Source organism: Sarcophilus harrisii, chromosome 4 (genome assembly GCF_902635505.1).
Source record: "Sarcophilus harrisii chromosome 4, mSarHar1.11, whole genome shotgun sequence".
Taxonomy (NCBI): Eukaryota; Metazoa; Chordata; class Mammalia; order Dasyuromorphia; family Dasyuridae; genus Sarcophilus; species Sarcophilus harrisii.
In genome coordinates, this window is record NC_045429.1 from 32,272,670 (window position 1) to 32,294,559 (window position 21,890).

The window sequence follows — 21,890 nt, forward strand, 5'->3', positions numbered from 1 at the left end:
TTCTTCAACAATTAGATGATTCAAACCAGTTCCACTTGCTCAGTGATGAAGAGAGCCATCTACACAGAGAGAGAACCATGGGAACTGAGTGTGGAACACAACATAGCATTTTCACTCCTGTTATTTGCTTGCATTATATTTTCTGAGTTTTTTTTCCTTCTTGATTAATTTTTCTTGTAAAACAAGATAACTGTATAACTATGTATACATATATTGGATCTAATATGTATTTCAACAAGTTTAAGATGTACTGGACTACCTGCCAACTAGAGGAGGGAGTGGGGGGAAGGAGGGAAAATTTGGAACAAAAGGTTTTGCAAGGCTCAATGTTGGAAAAATTACCCGTGCATATGCTTTGTAAATAAAAAGCTTTAATTAAAAAAATAATATGCTGCTTTCTGGAAACACAGATACATATATAATAAATTCTACTCCAGTCCTTTATTTTATCTTTGTGTTGGTAAGTTCTGCACCTATTTCATTGTTGCATTTGCATTTTGATTAAGTTCTATGGCTTATCCATCTAATTATATATTGACTAAAGTTAGGAATTTTTATCATTGTTTTGTCAACTTGGTTTTTTCCTATGTGATTATGGATTTGGGGAGGCAGTGTGATACAGTATGTAAAGGTTGGAGTCAGAAAAACCTGTTTTCTAAACCTGCCTCCCCAGTTTTTCTTACCCATCTTTAATCAATGAATGGATCTTGTCTCAGTGAAACTGGGACCCCTTAAAGATCTCAGCTTAAAAAGGCCAAGGTATCCCAGTGCATCTAGAGTCATCTCTACACGTTCTGAACTATATCAGCCTAGGGGATCCAGATGGCTCTGGAGGGGAAAATGACACAGGTGATCTTGCACAATCCTCCCTCTCTTAAATCCAGTTCACTTGCATGTCATGTGGAATTCTTCTTCTTCAAAATAAAATGGTTTTCTCTGGAAGCAGGTTTCTTGAGGAGACTTTCTGTAGGTAGCCTTAGTTTCGGTTCAAAGTAATAATCACTCCAAATACAGCCAGCTGACAAAATGCAAATGTTTATTTCTCCTTCCTTGGGCCCAGGTAGCTTTCTTAGAGGCCTCCACTTTCCTTGGTTCCGAGATCTCTTGTTGCTAGTCTTTTATCTCTAGCTCAACTCCAAATGTCTCCAGCAAGCACCAAGGTGAAAGTTGGAATGAATCTGTCTTGCCTCAGAGAGAGGGCTTCTATATCTCCCAGAGTGCTCCTCTCCAACTCCTGGCAATGTTCTGAAGTGACTAATTCTAAGCTGAGCTTCTTTATATATGATCTCCCAAAAGTTGACTCCTCCTCTGAGGGAGGGATTAAGGCAGGTGTGAATTCACAAAGTTACAAAGTTAACTTTGTGAATCTCCCATACTTGTGAACTCCAATGAGTACTTAAATACATTAGTGAGTTAGAGAATTTGCTAAGTACCATGCTAAATTAGGCAAATGACTTATCACTTTGTAAGGATTTGCTCTAAGGTGTGAACCAATAAGCATTGTATCAATTCCACTGAGTTAACACTAGGATTCTAACAATGCCATGATATCATTTCCCTGATGTCATGGTCCTCTTTGAGAATGAAGGACATACAACTCATGACAGGATGTGATTGTGCTAAAATATTTCTGTGGTATAGGAAATGGTGAGCTGGCTGGTTTAGAACACCATTTGGACCTCTGAAGGAGATGTTATCCTTCTCCAGAGAGAGAGATGACAAGTGGAAATATGCACTTTATAGTCTTATAAACGATGAGTGAATATGTTTATGTTTACAGATACCTATGTCTGTCTGTCTGTGTCTGTTTGTCTATCCATCCATCTACCTATCCATCCATCTATATTTAATTGTAATCTTTTTTAGGGCAGGAGGGGGGAAAAGAGAAAGAAAAAAGTAAAAAGTATCAGCAGAGAACTAAAGAAAACACAGAAGAAAGCAAAGAAAATCTGGGTAGCATTAAAAAACAATGTGTAGTATATAAGGTTTCTTAAAATGGAAACTTGTTTTATATGGAATCTCCTTATGTTTTATTGTGTAAGCGAAATTTTTTTTTCATTTTATATTTGTTTAAAATTACTAGTAAAGAAGCAAAGAAACAAAAAAATTCACAGACCCCATGTTAATAACTCCTGCTCTAGAGAATCATAAATATATTTCAATAGTCCTTGTAATCTTTTTTAAAGACCCAAATCTCATGATGAATAGATATGCATATACATATATACTTTAAAATAAAGAAGCAAAAATTCAGTAAGAGTGATCACATCCCTACTTACACAGCTTTAGTTATATGTTCACTTTTTGTAATTGGTGTTTCTGCAACTACTAAAATTATGTGTAAGCATTATCCGCGTAGAAACAGGAGGATGATGAGACACAGTCTATAAATATGAGGCATGTGATACACTTTTACATGAATAAGAAGTGGGCCTGGAAGCTGAGGAATAAGAAAAGAGATGAAGAATACATTCCAACTGTGGTTTTTGTAATTATATCAGGGACTGCGCATAAGAACCATACCCATGATTAGGCATTAGTGGGATGGCACTCTTAGAAAGACATTTGCTAAGCACAAGCAGTCATTTTTCTTTTAAAAGGTTTTTACAAATCTTTCTGTTTTTCATCACTAGGTACCTTGAATCATGCTTCCCTTTCTCAAAAAGAAAAATAAAACAGGAAAAAGGCAAAAGTTTAAAGAACACGTAAGGCAAATTGTGTGAGCTACAACAATTGGGAAAGAATTCAATCCAGCATTCAGAGTGAGATTATAAAATTAAAAGAGATCAAATCAAACAATAATGTGTAAATCTATTCCTTTTATAGAATCTTATAAAGCTCAGAACATCACTTTCCCTCTCTCCAGAGTAAAAACCTTCAACAGGGCCTAATAGAAATAAAAGGTAACTATACTCGGACTGGAAGGTTGCACAAGCAGTAACCATCAACATATGTGAATCGTTCCACAGTTAGGACTTCAGGAACGAATCAATAAATGAATAAAAGATTTATTAATTACCTGTTCATGTGCTTTACACTGGCATACAAATACAAAAGACTACTTACTCTTCCCTCAAGGAAAAATTCTAATAGAAGGAAACCCACATAGGAGGTGGTGGCAAGGGAAAGGAGCTTTATTTGGGCAGTCTTGGAGCAATGGTGAGTGGAACCATGGAAGATCCTGCTGGCAGTACTGATTTCATTACTTTTGATAGAGCAGGTGTAGAAAACAGCTGGTGGGATGGGGTTTGATGGAGACAGGCACAGTTGTATCTGAATACATGGCTGTATGCGGGGCACACAAGACAGATGGACAGAAAGCCTTGTCTGGGGCCCTCATGATCAAATGAATTAGGTGAGTTCACCAATCAATATAACTCAGTGCTCATTTTGTTCTTATAAGATCACAGTCCAGGGGCAGCTAGGTGGAGTAATGGATAGAGCACCAGCCCTGAAGTCAGGAGGACCTGAGTTCAAATCTGATCTCAGATACTTAACACTTCCTAGCTGTGTGACCCTGAGCAAGTCACTTAACTGCAATTGCCCGAGCCAAAAAAAAAAAAAAAATCACAATCTATCTAACATAAGAACTCTATCTGTACACACAACACACACACACACACACACACACACACACTCTCTCTCTCTCTCTCTCTCTCTCTCTCTCTCTCTCTCTCTCTCTCTCTCTGCAAATCACAATTTAAATTTCACAAAGGTTGTGGTATTCCATAGTTCAAAACTATATTGTAATATACTTTTTAAAAGTTAGACAATGACAATGAAAAATGATATTTTCTTCCAAGGAGAATCTTGGGAGTCATTAAAAGCACTGCACAGTTTCCCAAATACAGTCATGACCACTGTCCTTCTCTGATGCAATTTTGGGTCCAAAGTATATAAAACTGATAAACCGACTCCATATAGATTGTCCATCCAATTGCTAAACATAAATTTGGATGACAGGATAGCATTTTTAGGATCACAAATTTATTACTGAAAGAGACATTAGAGATGATCCTTTTTTTTTTCCTGCATGGATAGTTAGGCTGAAAAATCATGGATGTCATTTAGAGGCTCTGAAACTTTTTATGGTCTGATATAAATAAAATCAACAAACATTAGCATCTTCCAGATAAGGTCTGGAAGACCTTATCATTTATAAGTAATTCTGCTTCCATTTTTATACTACCTTGGATGTCCTCCATGACAGCAATGGTCATGTAAGCAAACATCCTCTGTTTTGTCTTAGTTGTTATAAATAGAGAATGAAACAATTAAAAAAAAATTCTATCTCTGTATGAAAGTATCTTGCAGGAAGACAACATTTAAGGCTACATTTTAGACTACGAATAAAATGTTTTTATATAGATCAACAGTAAACATGGAGGTACGCTGGATTCTTTACAAAATTGATTAATTGTGTGGATGTAAAGATATAATATGATGTAAGAAAATGTTTGTGAATACCTCTACCTCTTTCCCCTTTATGACTGCAACAAGAATTATCTTCATACATATGTAGCAGGATTTGTTTTTTGGGGAAAGACTCACTGTACAGCTTCTTGCTATATCACCACCTTGCTCTTAACTCCTCTCAAAGTCTTTCCAAAAAAAAAAAAAACAAAACAGAGCACACCAGAAGACGATTTCACTAAAACCTTCAAAAATCCAGATTAACTTCTACTTGTTTTGTAAAAAGTACTTCACATAAAACTACATTAATTTTTTTTAATTTCACTCCTTTGAAAAGTATTATGATAGAATCATAGAATTTCAGTGAGTATATGATCCAATATAGTCCAGAACTCTATTCCATATACAATAAATTCAATAACTGGTTGTGCAGCCTTTGTCTGAAGACCTCTTAGGGAAGTCCATTACACTTTTGAGTAGCTCTAAAAATTAATGTACATCACGCCTAAATGGACAGCTTTATAGATTTTATCCATGGCTCCTAGCCTTCTCTCTAGGGCCAAGCAGGGTAAGTGTATTCCCTTTCTGAGACAAGAACTTTTGAAATAATCAAGAGTTATTGTATTTTCCTCCCCATCTCTCCCCAATATGACATGACTCCAAGGTTCTTTACCATTCTGTCTACTCTCTCCTGGATGCTTTCCAGTCTATAAATATCCTTCCTAAGTTGTGGTGCCCAAATTGAACACAACAATTTCCTGGATTCTAGACCTTAGTGCAAATATAACTAGCTATTCCTTACTTGTACATTGTATCTTTGGTGTTCTAAAACCAAATTTGAGTAAAAAATGGATCTTTGATAAGTTTATTTGTGAATTTTTTTTTTTTTTTTGGCTGAGGCAAATGGGGTTAAGTGACTTGCCTCAGGGTCACCAGCTAGGAAGTGTTAAGTGTCTGAGGTCACATTTGAACTCAGATCCTCCTGACTTCAGGGCTGGTTCTCTATCCACTGTGCCACCTAGCTGCCCCTCTTTGATATGTTTAATCTTATTTTCAATTTAGTCCAATATTCTAGCCTATACAGAACTTTTCTAGATACTAACTCCATCATCCACTATCTTTATTAGTTATTTCTCTCAACTTTACATGCTTTAAAAATTTTATAATTGTATCATTTGGTTCTTTACGGCATTGATAAAAATATAAAACATATCCCTAAGATATTTGAGGTCATTTTCTATTGAGGTCACTGACAAAATGTTTGCAATCTGGCTAAGAGTTCTCTATGACATGAAGTCATGAAATAAGAACAAAGTTCATATAAAAGAAATCAGGATAGGGATGGGAGACACTGAAAAGATACAACATTAAGTCAGTCATTACTCTGAGATACACAGTGGGGATATAAAGATGAAAACAAAACTGTCCCTGCCTTCAAAAAACTTCAGTCCTCCAGGAACAATACAACATGTTTATGGATAAGTAAGTACAGATAAATTCAAAAGGATGAGAGGGGATCTGGTAAGGGTTTGCATACAAGATGGCATCTGCGCTGAGCCTTGATGATCATAACCTAGGCAGAGGCATGCAAAAGGAAACAAAGGGTTAGACTGAAGGAACAAGTGGACCCGATTTGTTTTGTTTCATTTTCCTGAAGAAGAATGCAGGAAGGGAAGGAATACAAAATGTCCCTGGCCAAAAGATAGGCTGGTATCAAATTGTTAAAGCTTTTCAATGCCAATCTGAGAAGCTTCTATTTTATCCAAGAATATTTTTTGAGAAGGAAGGTCGCAGAATAGCACTCAGGGCTGCAATTTCACTGCTATCAAAGAGCTAACATTTCTAGCCATTCAGAGTGGTACCTTTTTTACAGAGTGGTACCTTTTTTACAGCTTACAGATTTAGACCACTGTCGAGCACCTTGTTCAGAGTCATGGAGCCAGTTTTTTTCTGAGATAGGAGTTGGAGCCCTGTCTTCCAAATACTGTAGTCAGCTCTCTAATCTAATATGCTATCTCTAATAGTGTGACATAATAAAAATTACAATTATAATTACTAATAATTACACAGTTCTTTAAGGTCTGCAAAGCACTTCATTCAGTCGCTTGGAAAACAATACTGGCAGTTACATGGAGGACAAACTGGGTAAGGGAAAGACTAGAAGCAGAAGACTAACTAGGAAGCTACAGAAATAATGCAAGCATGAGGCAATGTGAACATGACAGGGGATTAGCTAGGGACTGGAGACAATAGAAGGGAAAAGACAAAAGATTCAAAAGATGATGCACAGAGTCAAAAGAACAAGTTAGCTTGTAACAGACTGTATCTGAGGGAATGAAGAAGAGAAAAGAGTGACTTCAAGAGGCTGAGTCCCTGGTGGGGGAGAAGCAGAAAATGAGTTCCATTTTAGACATACAGAGTTTGAAATGATAAGAGGACATCCAGATAGATCAATATAGGATATCGTTAGAAGTGAAAGATTAATAACAGATAAACAGATCTTAAAATCATTCCACAGTTAGGGTAACTGAATGCATAGGAGCTAATTAGACCATGGTAGAGTATATAGAGTAAGGGATAGGAAAAATGGAAGAGGGCAAGTCCAAGATGGAGCTTTGGGGGACAACCATGCTAATGTGCAAATATTAAAAATTGTTCTTTTTTTTTCAATTATGTTCAGAGTAAAAAAAAAAAAACAGGATCAGAGTATTACAGATTCATGGTACATTAAATGCAATGCTATGGCTTTCTCAAAAAGAACTGTCTAGTAGATCAGTAAAGTCCAACAAGAAATTTCTTTGGTAATGGTCACCAACCCTGTAAAATAATTATACATATCTATTTGTGGTTATTCCATCAAAGACATCTATAACACTGAATCACATATGTATTTAATATTCTAAGCTTTTTTGTGTGTTAGTGTAAAAAGGTTTATTTTTAGAGAAATAATTCACAGGATACTTCTTTTTTGAGTTAATGTTTTCATAAAAATCAGAATTCTCTGATATTTTTCCATATAATGACTCATAAAAATTCAGTGGCTAAAAATTAACAAGGACCACACCTGATAAATTTTTAACTACTCTCCTAAGGTATTAAAAATAATACAAAAATGTAGACATTATTTTAGGATAATGTTAACATCAAAGTCTTTTGCTATTGTTGTTGTTAAAACTGCCTTAACATATTTAAAAGATTCAATGACTTGGTACTCTTCTAAAAATGGAATAATATAGTAATTTAAAAAATCATTCAGGATATACTTACTATAGATTGAATTAGCATAGTAAGACAATTTTTCTGGATCTCTGGAGGTATATTTGCAAAGCTCCTCTCTGACCAACACCTTGCAAAATGCTTTACAATCCATCTATTAGGTCAAATTAAGAAGAATTAAAATAGTCTACCACTTTTAATGACATAAATAAGATACAAATATATATCTAGATGAAATTATGGTTAGAACTGACATTCTTAATTCATTTCATCATAGGATTCACTGAGTCATCTTTTGTCAAAAAGTAGTTTTTAGTCCAACTTTGAATTCAACCAATATAAACAGAACTGAATACAATAAACTACATTTAATAATTATAATTACAGTTAATCTTGTCTACCTTCAAACTGAGAAATGAACTGGGAAATTAGCTCAATTATCCTAACTAGTTGGACATCACAGTTGTAAAGCTATGCTTTAAAAAAAAACAAAAAACAAAAAAACAGATCTGAAAGTGCTATCAAAACAGGGGCATTATAAAAATAGGATAGTCAAATTGATAGCATAAACAGTACTTCAGATCACTTACTTCATACAATCATCATAAAGACTTTCCACTCCCACCGAATGAGCAATAATCAGACATTCTAGGATAGCCTCCAATCTTCCTGGGATAGGCTACAACAACAACAAAAAAAAGCATTGTTTTTTATCAACTGAAAGAAATACATGCCTTCATTACATTAAGAATTAGAGAGAGAAAAAACAATTTTTGCAAATAATTGGGGACCATTTACACATCTAAAAATTTATGTGAACAAGTATCTTCAAATAGTTTACTCGTATTTTTAAAAAAAGACAACAAGTTAATCTCTTTGGTTTTGCACAGACTCATCTGGACTCCTAAGTGTCTAACATATGGATTATAAATTCTTTGCTTTGGTTTGTTGTTATAATTTTCTCTATAAATATTTAGCTCTATCATGATTAGTGGGAAAGGCCACTGGACTGGGAGTCAAAGGATCTGGTCTGCAGTTCTTGACTCATAACTGTGGACTAGGCACCACCTCTCTGGATCTCAATTTATTCATTTTTAAAATGAAGGAATCAGAAGAGTGGATTTTTAAGCTATCTTAAACGTCTAAACTAATTATGCAACAAAACCAAATTGTTTAATCTATTTCTCAAAATATATATTTTTTAATCTCAGAGTTCCCTGTACCAATTAAGACATAGGCCTAGTCACTCCTATTCTTTTTTAAAGCATAAGATGTACTTATTAACTTACACACCCACACACCCATGCACATACACACATCACAGAACTTTGTATACTGACCTAAAATAAAAAGACACAAGGAATTAAAATATATTAGTGAAGTAACATATTAACCAGAAACACATAAATTCAGGCATGATTAAAACAGAAATAAAATCATAGAATCTAAAGGTCAGCTTTGCAATAATATTTTGCAATATTCTCAAAATTTAGAACATAATGTTTAAAACATATCACCCCTAATGAAATTTTTACACGAAGTTCTTGTTGTTACCTTTGTCCAAATAAGTTACTAGAAACTATTTTGCTTTATGTTTATTGTAAATTTAGAATCATATATTTAAGATAAAGCAGTTATTAAATTTAAGTATCTAATAGTTCAAAATATACATGTGAAGTACTGCTGTTTGCAAAAAAGAGAAAACTCATCTTCATATATGTCTCTGTGTGTAGCTACTACTGTGAGAGCTCTTCTAACATGGCTATTTTTGAAAGTGTCATAAGTTTAGTTTTATAGTAATTCTCTCTGTGAAGAATGCAGCATGACTTTCTGGACTGGCTTTGTGTTTCCTCAGTACAGGGAACTCCTGATAGAAAGATGCCTACTCTGTACGTAGGATGGAGAGAGTTGCTTGAGAGGTTGAGGGGCTAGTTCAACATCACACAGCTAGTGTATGTCAAAATACAAATGGAACTCGGGCATTCCTTATTTTGAGTCTGGCTCTCCATCTTTACCCTATTGTCTCTTAAAATAAAATGAATTAAAGTTCATCTGTCTTAAGCATTACACTTAAGAAAGCCTGTACCCTGGTTAGTTTAACTTAAAATGCATACATACATGCAAATACAGATGGAAATCATCATATAGACAGTAATAATTGAACAAATGAAACTTACAAAGCACCCAAATCTACAAATGACTTTCCCAACTCCTATTAGAGTTTTGAGAAAACTTTTCAGGAAAAGATTTTTTAGAAGTCCTCTTTTAGATGACTGACTCAAATGAAATTTTAATTCTATTTGCAATCCATTCAAGTATAAGTTCTTTTATATAGTATTTCTTTATGATATTGGGTCATGCTGTGACCACAATAATACTTCAGATTAGATATATAATTTTCTCCCTCTGCTTAGGTAACAAGTGAATTTTAAATTTTTGTGGCAAAAAACAACAACTGCAAAATGAATAATCAACATACCTGGAAATGATTTAAACTGTGATTATATATCTAAGACAATTAAAATGTCCACTTACTTGAAATTATTCATATATTTATATTCATTATATTCATATATTTAATGCTTGTATCCTGTCTACTTTCTTTTTCCCCCTGCTGAATTTTTCAATTTTTTCAAATATTTTTCTAATTACATATAAATTGTTTTAACATTCATTTAAATTTTTTTTTCCATTTTAAACAGTATTTTATTTTTTCCAGCTACACATAAAGACAATTTTTTAACATTTCATATCTTAAAAATTTTGATTTCCAAATTTTCTCCTTCCTTCCCCTCCTCTCAAAAAGAGTAAGCAATTTCATATCCATGCTGTCTTCTTTCAAAATGATTTAAGGCAGGTAGAATAAACCACAGTGATTAAAACAACTCTGAGGTACTATTTTACACCTCTCAGACTGGCTAAGATGACAGGAAAAGATGATGATAAATATTGGAGGGGATGTGGGAAAACTGGGACGCTAATGCATTGTCAGTGGAGTTGGGAACTGATCCAGCCATTCTGGAGAGCAATTTGGAACTGGGCCCCAAGGGCTATAGAACTGTGCATGCCCTTTAATCCAGCAATGTTCCTACTGGGCTTTTATCCCAAAGAGATCATAAAAAAGGGAAAAGGACCCAAATGTGCAAAAATGTTTGTAGTGGCTCTTTTTAGAGTGGTAAGAAAGTGAGTTGATGCCCCTCAGTTGGGAAATGGCTGAATAAGTTATGGTATATGAATGCATTGGAATATTACTGTTCTATAAGAAATGATCAACAGGATGATTTCAAAGAGGTCTGGAGGGACTTACATGAACTGAGTAGAACCTGGAGACCATTGTACATGGCAACAACAAGATTATGTGTGATGATCAACTCTGATGGACATGGCTCTTTTCAATAATGAGGTGATTCAGGCCAGTTCTAACAGACTGGTGATGAAAAGTGCCATCTACATCCAGAGAGAGAATTATGAAGACTAAATGTGGATTAAAGCATAGTATTTTCACCTTGTGGTGGTGGTGGTGGTAGTTTGTTTGCCTGGTGTGTTTTTTGCCTTTTGATCTGATTTTTTTTTTTTTTGCTCAGCATGATGCATATGTAAATATGATTCCAAGTATTGCATATATTGTCAATGCTGAAAAATTACCCATGCATATATCTTGTAAATAAAAAGCTATATGCTTGCCATCTAGGGGAGGGAGTGGAGGGTGGGAGGGAAAAATCGGAACAGAAGTGAGTACAAAGGATAATGTTGTAAATGGCATGGATTCTGTCAATAAAAAGTTACTATAATAAAAAAAAAAAGAAAAGAAAATATTGGAATTTATGGCAAAAAAAGGCCCCTTGATAAAGTTAATGAATAATTTCTACATATTTGTTCTTTTTCTTTTTACCACAGACCTTTAAGGTGAATGTCACAAGTGTTACTTGAGCCAGCATTTTATAATTTACCATTATGATCACCTATTTTTTCCAATGATTTCACTTGAATTCCTAAAGACTCCTCTTTTAGGACACCACACTTATAATAAATGCTAAAACAGATTTTTATTCAATGAAATGTAAAGAATTGCTTATAAAAGAGAAAAAGGAAATGTCAATAAGAGGACTAAGAATAAAGAAATTTGTGTCAAGAAAAAAAAAGCTATAATAAAATTTTAAAAAGTATTGCATACATTTAACCTACATCAGCCTATTTGCTGTCTTGGGGAAGAAGGAAGGGTAAAGAGAGGGAGAAAAATTTGGAACACAAGATGTTACAATATATTCAAAGATGAGTATTGAAAACTATCTTTGTATATCTTTGGAAAAATAAAATACCATTAAAAATTAAAATTAAAAAAGGAAAGTAAAATATGTAAAAATAGAACAGAAGCAGTCTAAAGGAATATGTAGATGCTTTCAAGCTCTTTAAGTGAGAATATTATAACCTGAACTGTGAATTTGGTTCTAAAATTTCTCTAAAATTCTAATGCAAAAAGGGAAATAATTTGTTAAATAGATTTGTTTTCTGACAAAATAAAAAACATACACATTCATTTGTAAAAATAAATTTTTTCCCAAAACTAAATGCAAGGGAATAATTCATTGTATTATATGGATCTTAGATAAATAACAGTGCAAACTAAAATTTCAACCATAGTAACCAAAGATGAAGAAATACTGAGAGATTTCCTATAAGCTTTCTATAAAGGCAAAGAGTTTAATATTAAATCACAGCCTTGTGAAGGTATTTTGGTAAGGTCTTGAGATAATGTGGTTCAGGTACTTTGCTTTATGATGGCATAACTTAATGCTTGCTAAATACTTAAAGCTGATTGATTTCTCAACTGGGATCACCTTTTCCCTAAGAACAGCATGCTCTTAATATTGTAAAGAGCTGAACATTATTTTCTCTTGGAATGCAAAATCCTCTGGGTATTTAGGTCAACATAAAGGATATAAGATTTCAGAGAGATAGTACATACCTTCTGGAAGAAATTACAGTAGTCTCTTTTAAGAATATAAAGTGTCACTTCTTTTAACCCTTCTAATCCATACATATCTGCCAGGTTTAATATTTGACTAAAGCAAAAACAGTAATAATCAGTATCAGACAAATTGATTTTTGTAATCACAAACAAAATTTACTTAGAAAACAAATACAGTAAAAATGACTTCCACTTCTTTTTGTTCTAAATAACAAAATGCATATTTCTTCATAGAAGTCAGTGAGCATGGATGCCATCTGAACTAAGGGCTTGCCACATTAATGGAAATAGACTCAAATAAGGGGAAGCAAAAATCAACTCAACTTAGTGGTCTAGTGGAAGTGAAAGAGAACAGTCAATTTAATGGGAGAGAAAAACAGATCATCTCAGTAAAAAATTTAACTCAAATCTGGGATGCAATGATTCTTTTACAATTGCAAATTAACTCTTCCTGCTTACAAATCATCTTACAGAGCTGAGAAGTCAAGATCATCTAGAGAAACAGAGATGATTGCAAAGCTCTTCAATGGCCCAAGAAATACCAGTTTGTTCTTTTTTTAAACACCAAAGGGAAAACAGAAGATTTTTTAAAAATCAAACTACAGCTTTTAATCACAAAATACTTGCTGTTTATTTTAGCAGAAAAAATATTATGATCTTCCTTACACAGATATTAATGTTCACAGACACTGATGTAATCTAGTTATATTGCTATATGAAAAAATATGAATCTGAACCAACTTCTTAGATTATCATTTTTATTTTAACCTATCAATAAAATTATCATTCCTGAAAATTACCTTTATTGTGGTAATTTTTCAAGGAAACTAAAGGAAAAGTACTATATTTAAGCCATAGAAATAGTTACCATAATTATAACAATTAAAAAAAACACCGAATAAGCAACCTGCCTGACACCTTTCCTGTGGTCCTTCATTGCTAACACTTTTTCTCTTCCACTGACTTCACATACCACTTGGCTTATTCCTTTCATTCATTCATATTGTTTTTATTTTAAGTCAGTTTTGTCATATTTCTTTTAAAATGTAAGCTCCATGACATAAGGGACTGTGTCTTATCTAAAGTGCTCTCTCTCCCAATATCTAGCACAAGATTTTACATAAAGCACTAACTATATGCAGGACATGTGATTTCGAACAAAATGAAATTTTCATATATTTCAATGGATTATATTAATAAAGGTAATAAAATAATACCAAAGGAAAAATTAATTTTTGGAGATGAAGTTCTTATTTTTATTCTTTTGGAGTTGGCAAACAAATAAAAAAACCCAAGCTCTCAAAAAAAAAACTGATTAAGGAAGGATAGAACTTTAATTTATTAGCTTTTTAATAAATTAGATAAGCAGTTTATTGAGGCATTGTACAGTATAAAAAAATGCTTTACTGATATGACAGTCTTAATTCCAATGTTATCAAATGAATCTAATCTATGTGAATTTTTTCTCCAGTAAAGGTAGGATCTCAAACAACACAAATCCTGACATTACAGTTCAAAATTCACTAAAAGTTTAATATAAGTTAAAACTACATATATGTTAAGACCTTGAAAAGTATCCTATTGTGAAAAGTTTCTTACAGATACAAAAACTTTGCTAAAAATTAATCCATACAACTAGACCAACATGTCTACTAAACACATAAGCAAAGTAGCATTATTTCTAGATCTTTAAAAATACACTTTGAATATTTTTTAAAACACTAAAACTGATGTTTATAAAACAAAAACAACAGATGTTTCATTAGTCCTCTAACACATATTTAATTAAGATAGAAACAAAGAATCAATGTAAGCAAAAAATTAAAAATGATACATACCCTGCATTAGTTTTATTTGGCAAGTCCAGTGTCCCTCCATATATAAAATGCATCATAACATTCATTTCTACCGGTTTTATACTGAAAAAAATAAACACGCTATTATATGTAGGATAATTTTCTTATATTTTATTACCATATTCTTGAAGTACTGAAATAATATTTAACTAAAATTTTTTCTTTATGTAAAATATAATGAGGTAAAGTTCTAGTAGTTCAAATTCCCAAATATTCATAAGAACAATAGAAGAAACCTCATTATATAATAATCAATATTGTTATACATGGGTATGTAAACCACTAAACTTGAAAAACCACTACTATCATGTATAATGCTCTTAATAAAATGTCATAAAATAAAATTGAAAATGATCAAATCATACAATAATTATTAAGCACTTAGAAATGACAGCTATTAAACTGTTATTAAGGAATGTAAGGAAAGAGTACAATATGGGTTGGATTTTCTATGAAGAATCTATAGATAATCCTATATTATATAAAGGCATAAATATATTAATTTATACATTATGAAATCAAAAGATGATCACCATTTAGATAAAAATTATTTTTCTGCTCTTAAATTGTTTTTGTCAATATTTTTAAAGTATTAATTCCTACATTTATACATTAAATAAACTATCACAATTCATATATATATATATATATATGCATATGCACAATAAAAAACACATTTAAGCATAGGATTAAATAAACACAAATTATCAAAATTTAAGAGGAAAAAAAGATTGAAGCAAGAAAAACGTTGGCCAGAAAGAACATTGGTATTTTTTTTTTCTTTAGCCACAAATGATGCTCAAAGGCAAGCAGAGGGTAAAAGAGCCAAAGATCAAGACATGTAATAGCTAATACAATAGCTAACAGATCTGGTTTGCAAAGTGCTTTACATTATGTCTTTTGAGGCTGTCAAAGGAGGTAGGGATGTTTATCCTTGACAAGAGAAGACCAGGACACATCTGATAGTCACTTGGAGGAAGAACTAGGTTGAAATTGGTAGAAGTTGCAGAAAAGGAGATTTAGATTGGGGAGGAAGAAAAGCTTTCTAACAATTAGAGCTGTCCAAAAGTAGAATGGGCCATGTTGGGAGTTCAGTGAACTCCTGCTCCTTTTGATCTACAAAGCAGAGGCCACATGATTTCCTGAGACACAAAGAGAGGATTCGTGTTTAGATATGCACTAACTCTGACGACCTCTGAGGTTTCAGGCACCCTGGAAATGGTATGATTCATGATCATCTATGTAAGAGAAAAGAATAGACTTTAGAGATCATGTATTATAATCTCACACAGAGGAATACAGCTTTTAAATCCTCCTTCACAGATGACCCTCCAACGATGGCTTTAAAATGTTCAGGGAAGAGAAGATCTCAATCCTCTGGAACACAGCTTTACTCTTTACAAAGTTCCTTCTTATATAAAGCTGAATTTTTTTCCCCCACTTCTGTCCACTGGCTCTAATGTGGTCTTCAAGAACAAAGAACATTAGGCTTGGTTTCCATGTTCCCAATTTTGGTTTTCCCTTTATTCAGTCTAAACAAATGGTTCTTTTAAATAAAATTACTTCTAGCCCCTTCAATATCCTAGTCGACCTCCTCTGTACATATTCAAGTTTGCCAGGACCCTTCTTAAAGTGTAGAACTCAAAAAGAGATAAGATCAGCAGAAAGCAGAATGGAATTGCTGCCCTGCAAAGGTAAGAGACCATGGTCATGTAATATTCCATAAGAGTATCAGTGAGATGGAGGGATTGTGCTTAATTCTTTTCTTTCCTATTTGCAAAAAAAAAAAAAAAAAAAAAAAAAGTATCCTAGAAGGGAAGGGATGTTAGGATTCTTACAAGGTGCTAAGTAAGTGGAATTGAGGAGACAATGGTTAAATCTAGTTTAGCATTCATTTAATCCTACAACAAATAATGGTTTCCTAGTGATATAATGATTGGTATATACTCAGTGTGGGGCATATGAGGAGGAGCTGTCAGGGCCAGATAGGATAAGCACACTAGAAGCTCTCTGAGGCTGAGACAGATTCATTTCATCATCCACCTTTGTGCTGGCTGGAGACTGAAGCACAAACCTTTGGATTTGAAGACATTCGGAGGGAGCTAGAGGCAAAAGCTGGCAGAGGCAAAGGACTAGCGGCAGGAACTCTCAGAACCAAGGAGAGAGATTGGCTTCTATTAAAGCTAACCAGATCCCAGGAAAAGAGACAAAACTTTGAAGGAGACAATAAAGGATTTGGACTTTAATCCCTGGCTGCACTTGTGATGACTGAACTGAAAGGAAGACTACCTCCAGAAGCCCCCCAAGAAACCTTCTCCCAGAGATCATTACATTTTAGAGAAGGATATTACAGAGGGAGGTAAAAAAAACTGAGGGGATTATATTCACAACTGGTTGGAATATAAAAATAAAAAGATATTAATGAAACTATTAAAGAATAAAATAAATATTCATGCTTATAAAATAGTAGTGTCTAGCTTATCAGTGGTCTAGATACTATACTCATTTATTCATTAAATATTTATATCTATGGCAAATATATAATGATGTTTAAGATATTGTCTGTGGCTTCAAATCCATAATTTGACTAGAAAAACAACAGATGACATTTATGTAAAGATTTCAAGTTTAAAGACGACTTTATATTCATTATCTCATTTTTTCCCTCATACAATGGTTCCCCTTCCATTTCATGCTGCAGCCATCTCCAGCCTCCTGAGTTGGCTAAATTAAGCTAGCAAGCTCGGATTCTGTGAGAAAGTCAAGATACCTGCAATATTGCTCCCATTTATTTATTAGTCTTACAAGGAGAATTTACAGGAACGAGATCAACTGAGCAGTCCAGTCCAGGGGCTGAGCAGGTACACACAAAATAGTGATTCTGGAAGGGAGGAAAGGAGTGGTGTATGTGGGAAGAGGAGAATGTTACAAAGAGCCTTTTTCCCAAGTTACTGTCATCTTTAGGCTGTCTCCAGATGAAGAACCTCCCAATTCCTTCTTCCCATCCCCTTCAAGGCTTTTACTCTCAAGTCCCAAACAAATATTACCCAACCCCCATTGTGCTCTCCGGATTGCCTGTGATCTAGGGAACAAACCTTTCCTTATCTTTCTCTCTCCCAGGCCTTCCATTTGCTAGCAATACCCGAGCACAGCTTCTATGAACCCACTTCCTCGGCCTGGCTGCCCCTTTCCTCAGCCCCTTCAGCGCTCTGCTCCCCACTGCCACTGCCAGGCTTTCCTCCTACTTTCCTCAGAACCCACATATTCCATCCCAACTAACTCCCAACAGTTGCTGCCTATCCCTTCCTTCCTCAATGAGCTCAGCGCTTGGCTACCATCTTTCTCTTTTCCCCAACTCCTGCTGCCTTCTTCCTAGGGGGCTCTAACTTACAGACTGGCACTCCCTCTAAGAGTGCAAATGAGAAGTAATCTCCAAGGGAAGGGAATGAAAATCATTCTGCCAGAGGAGTTTCCTTTTGAAAGAAGCAGGAAAACCAAAAGGCTGCACTGAAGAAGAAGAGTCTTCCAGGTATGGGGGGAGAGATAATAAAAGACATGGTGCAGTCACATTAAAGGCAAATCAAGGAAGCTGGTGTGGATGGATTGTGGATGGAGTTTGTGGAGCAGAGCAGAGGAGAAGAAGACTGGAAGTGGAGGAGAGGCAAAATTGTGAAGGGCCTTAAAAGAGGGATTTTATATTTAATCCTATAGGTAATTGGGAGCCACTACTGTTAGGGAAGGAGGGGAGAGGTGATCAAGTTGGAGCTGTGCTCCAGGAAGGTCACTTTAGCAAGTAAAGCCTGGAATGGGGAGAAACTCATAGCAGGGAACCCACCCAGAGGCCTCTTGCCTTACAAATCACAACTGCGAGTGAAAAAGAACCAACTACATCAGAGACATTGGGAAGAGTGAGATGACCACAAAGGTCACGACTTTGGCTGATGGGAAGGTAGTAACAGGCTTAGCAGTGACTGGGATGTTGGAAAGAAGAGAGAGTTGGAGAGAAAGATGAGTTACTCTGGACATTCAAGTGTGAGATATCAAAGAGATACCAGTTTGACATGTTCAAAAGACAGCTGGATGATGTAGGATTGCAGCTCTCCATAGAGAAAATAACTGAACTGTTAAGATAAAAACTGATGAGATCACCAAATGAAAGAGAATAAAGCAGAGATCTTAACCTTTTCTTAATGTCATGGACCCAAATGACTCCATTATATTGGAAGTTATCAAAATATTTTTAAATATTTGTGATAATAATAATGATATATGTGCTTCTTTATTAATGTATTAAATAAGATAATGTATTTAAAATATGAACATTTTAAAATTAATTTTTAAAAAAAATCTCTGAAATGTTTAAACTTTGGGGTGGTCTTTAACAAGGCAACATGAATGTCATGTTGGACATACAAATAATTTTGATTTGTTATGGTTACAAGTACTGAAAATTCCAATTTGCAAAGATATGTTGTTGCAAATGACTAATTAAAGCTGTCACGGCCCAATTCAAAAGGTGAGCGAGTATAGAGCTCTCCTAAGGAACATTAGAATTCTCCAAATCTGGTTGAGTTAAGCTCCAAATGTAATTTTTTGTTCCAAAAGTAATGAGCTCATCTTTATAAAAGTTAACATCTTCAACACAGTTTATATCAGAAAAGAATTGCAAATTCATGATTAAATTTTAATGCAATCAAGATAAAAAACTTTCAAAAGAGTTCTAAACTATTTCCAGATATATCTGGATTTTACTTTTCCAAGAAATAGGCAAAAGAATTTTACATCTCAACTCCATCTTGGTAAAGCACTTTCTCCAGTTTTTGAAATTTTATAAGGACATTAGCTTCTAGTCTCTTTTTCCATAATGGTTACTTTAGCCAACAAAGATTTTAATTTTTCACTTGCATCCACAGTGATGATTTTAGGATGCTTAACTGAAACATTTATTTCACATATTCTCTAGGTAAGTCAACCAATTAATAAAATCCTTAAGTGCTTTAAAAGTAGGGGGTTTTTCCTTAAAAATTAAAAAAATAAAGTAAAAAAAAAAAAAAAAAGGAAACCTCTCCTTAGGGCAACAAGCACTCCAAGACTTATTCTCTTGAAATTTATCAAATATCAGTGTGGTAGAGAAACACTATATTTTGCTCCCATTCTTTAAAACTTGCTTCTGATAAAGTTGATGAACTTCATGTCTACTGACAAAATGTTCAAAGTTGTTAGAAAAATCTTTGTTTCTACTTCACGTGTGGTAAAAAAGCAATGAGAGATGGTGATGTGAGGAGTTTCCTTTTTCACTGAAGTAGCAAAACCAAATGTATTACTAAGCATTGCAGTAGCTCCATCTCTATAAAAATATAGGAAACTCTTCTTTCCAGTCAAAGCTCTGTTTGGCAAGTTCAAAAAAAGATTTTTTTACAATTTCCAAAATGTTGATGGCTTTTGTTCTTTCCAAAAGGAACTCAGAAAAAAAGAATTTTAATTTGATGGCATAAGAATGCATATAGTGAACAAAAACAACGAGTTGGCTACACTGAAATAACCCTACCATTTCATCCAGTTGCCCACTGAAGAGGACTGCCAATTTCTCCATTACCTATTTGAAATTTCAAAATTCAAAGAAATTCTAATACTCTAGGAAGTACTGCATCGTCTATTAATTTTTTTTCTCCTCTATTCTAGTCCACAAATTAGTTCAATCATTCCTACTATGCACCACTTTTTTTTTGGTCTGACAATCCAATAAGCAACTTTATATGAAGTTTAAGAAAAGCTTTTTGTGAAATGGCAGATCCAGTGTTGAAACAGCCCCAGTCTCTTTAAATTGACCTTTCTTTGTATGAAAAAACCTGATCTTCAGGTGTGATCTTCAGGATAGAGAGATGAAAGACACTTTTTCAGCTTTGCTGTGTCCATGCCTTTATTCAAAAGAATTTCCTCCCCCGCAAACACTGACTTTTATGTTCATTAACACTAAGTGCAAATGAAATTATATAACATGGTTTTCATCATACTTCCTTTTTCTCCAATGTTTTGAAACTATATCTGTAAAAAACTAAAAGCTAAAATAACACGTCTGATTCAACTGATTTCTTAAAACTAAGTATTTTTGCATGGCTTTAATAAGTGATAATCTATAAGAAATGTGATATATAAGGTATAACATAAGATATTTGAAAATTTCTGTGATGTGTAAAATAAAGCAGATTTTTACAAATTACCTAAAGTCTTTAACATTTTTATTGGCCTTTAATCTTACAATAAGACATAGCAGTAGCTCAAGTATCTCCTCCCTAGAATTTGGCTACTCTTGCAAGTGGAGTTGCCTGGCTTCCTAGGACTTCCTAGAAATAGGAATTCTTCTGATATTATTGACAGTTTTTTTTTAATGAAGATACTGTATTCATTGAATAATGATAAATGAATATTACTTGTACAATGCATTTTGTGTGCATGACTATTTTGCAATACATATAGTGTACAATAACAAAGTATAAAGTAAAAGACAAAGAAAGAACCTCTCTACTCAAATTACAGTACTGTGTGACTCAAAACACTGCAATGTTGGCAATAAGAAATTACTTTAAATAACACATTTCAGCAGTTATCTCAACTGTTAGATATGTTTGAATTGTGTTATCTATATCTAATGCTCCCCTTTCTATGATACAAAAAGTCACGGGGATATTTAAGTATTCTCATTTTAACTGCCAAGTTTTCCAAAACTTTAACAATGACAGCAACTTATCCCCCTTTCATGAATGATTAACAAACAATCGTAGGTAAGGAATACTGGAAAGCAATGAAGATGTATGGGATATCAGTGTGAAAACACACCACCACTGTTAGGTGGCTGACCTCCATCGGGCTGCTGAAGCATCAGACCTAGTACCTAACAGTTGCTCAGCTAATTTGCACAAGTGTTTTGTAGATAGGAAGATTGTGGAGAAAGCAGTTTCAGCTGAATGATGTCAGAAGCCAGACTGGAGATGGTTTAAAAGATGGTGAGAGAAGAAAAAGTGGAGAGACTAAAGCACAAAGAGGAACACAACTAGAGGGGAGCGCTGGACCAAGTGAGGGTTTATAAAGAAGGTGGGGGAAATGGCTGTTTGTAGATAGCAAGGAATCTGCAGATTCTAGCAGATCAGTAGGGATTGCTGATGGACAGAGTAGGTATGATAGAGGAAGCAATCTACTGGAAAAGATGGGCTGGGACGAGATTAAGGATGCATGTAGAAAGATCTGCCATAGTAACAAGAGCCATCCCTTCATCTGAGGTACAGGGGAAGGAGGAGATAGTGAGGGAAGCTATGTGAGTGACAAAAAGAGAGAGGAGGGAAGGCGCGGGAGAGCTCTGCAGCTGGCTTCAGTTGTTTTTTAGTGAAGGGGGAGACAAGATCCTTACCTAAGAATGGGGTTAGCTTGGAAAACTGGTG

General features: G+C 34.3%; 1 protein-coding gene across 1 annotated transcript in view; it reads right to left on the minus strand.

The window, feature by feature from the left end:
- BTBD8 (BTB domain containing 8) overlaps window positions 1-21,890 on the minus strand; it is a 112,172-nt gene that overhangs the window by 33,773 nt on the left and 56,509 nt on the right. The window contains 4 exon segments of the mRNA XM_023501621.2: window positions 7,681-7,783; window positions 8,220-8,308; window positions 12,596-12,692; window positions 14,437-14,517. Of these exon segments, the coding sequence (XP_023357389.2) occupies window positions 7,681-7,783; window positions 8,220-8,308; window positions 12,596-12,692; window positions 14,437-14,517 (370 nt within the window).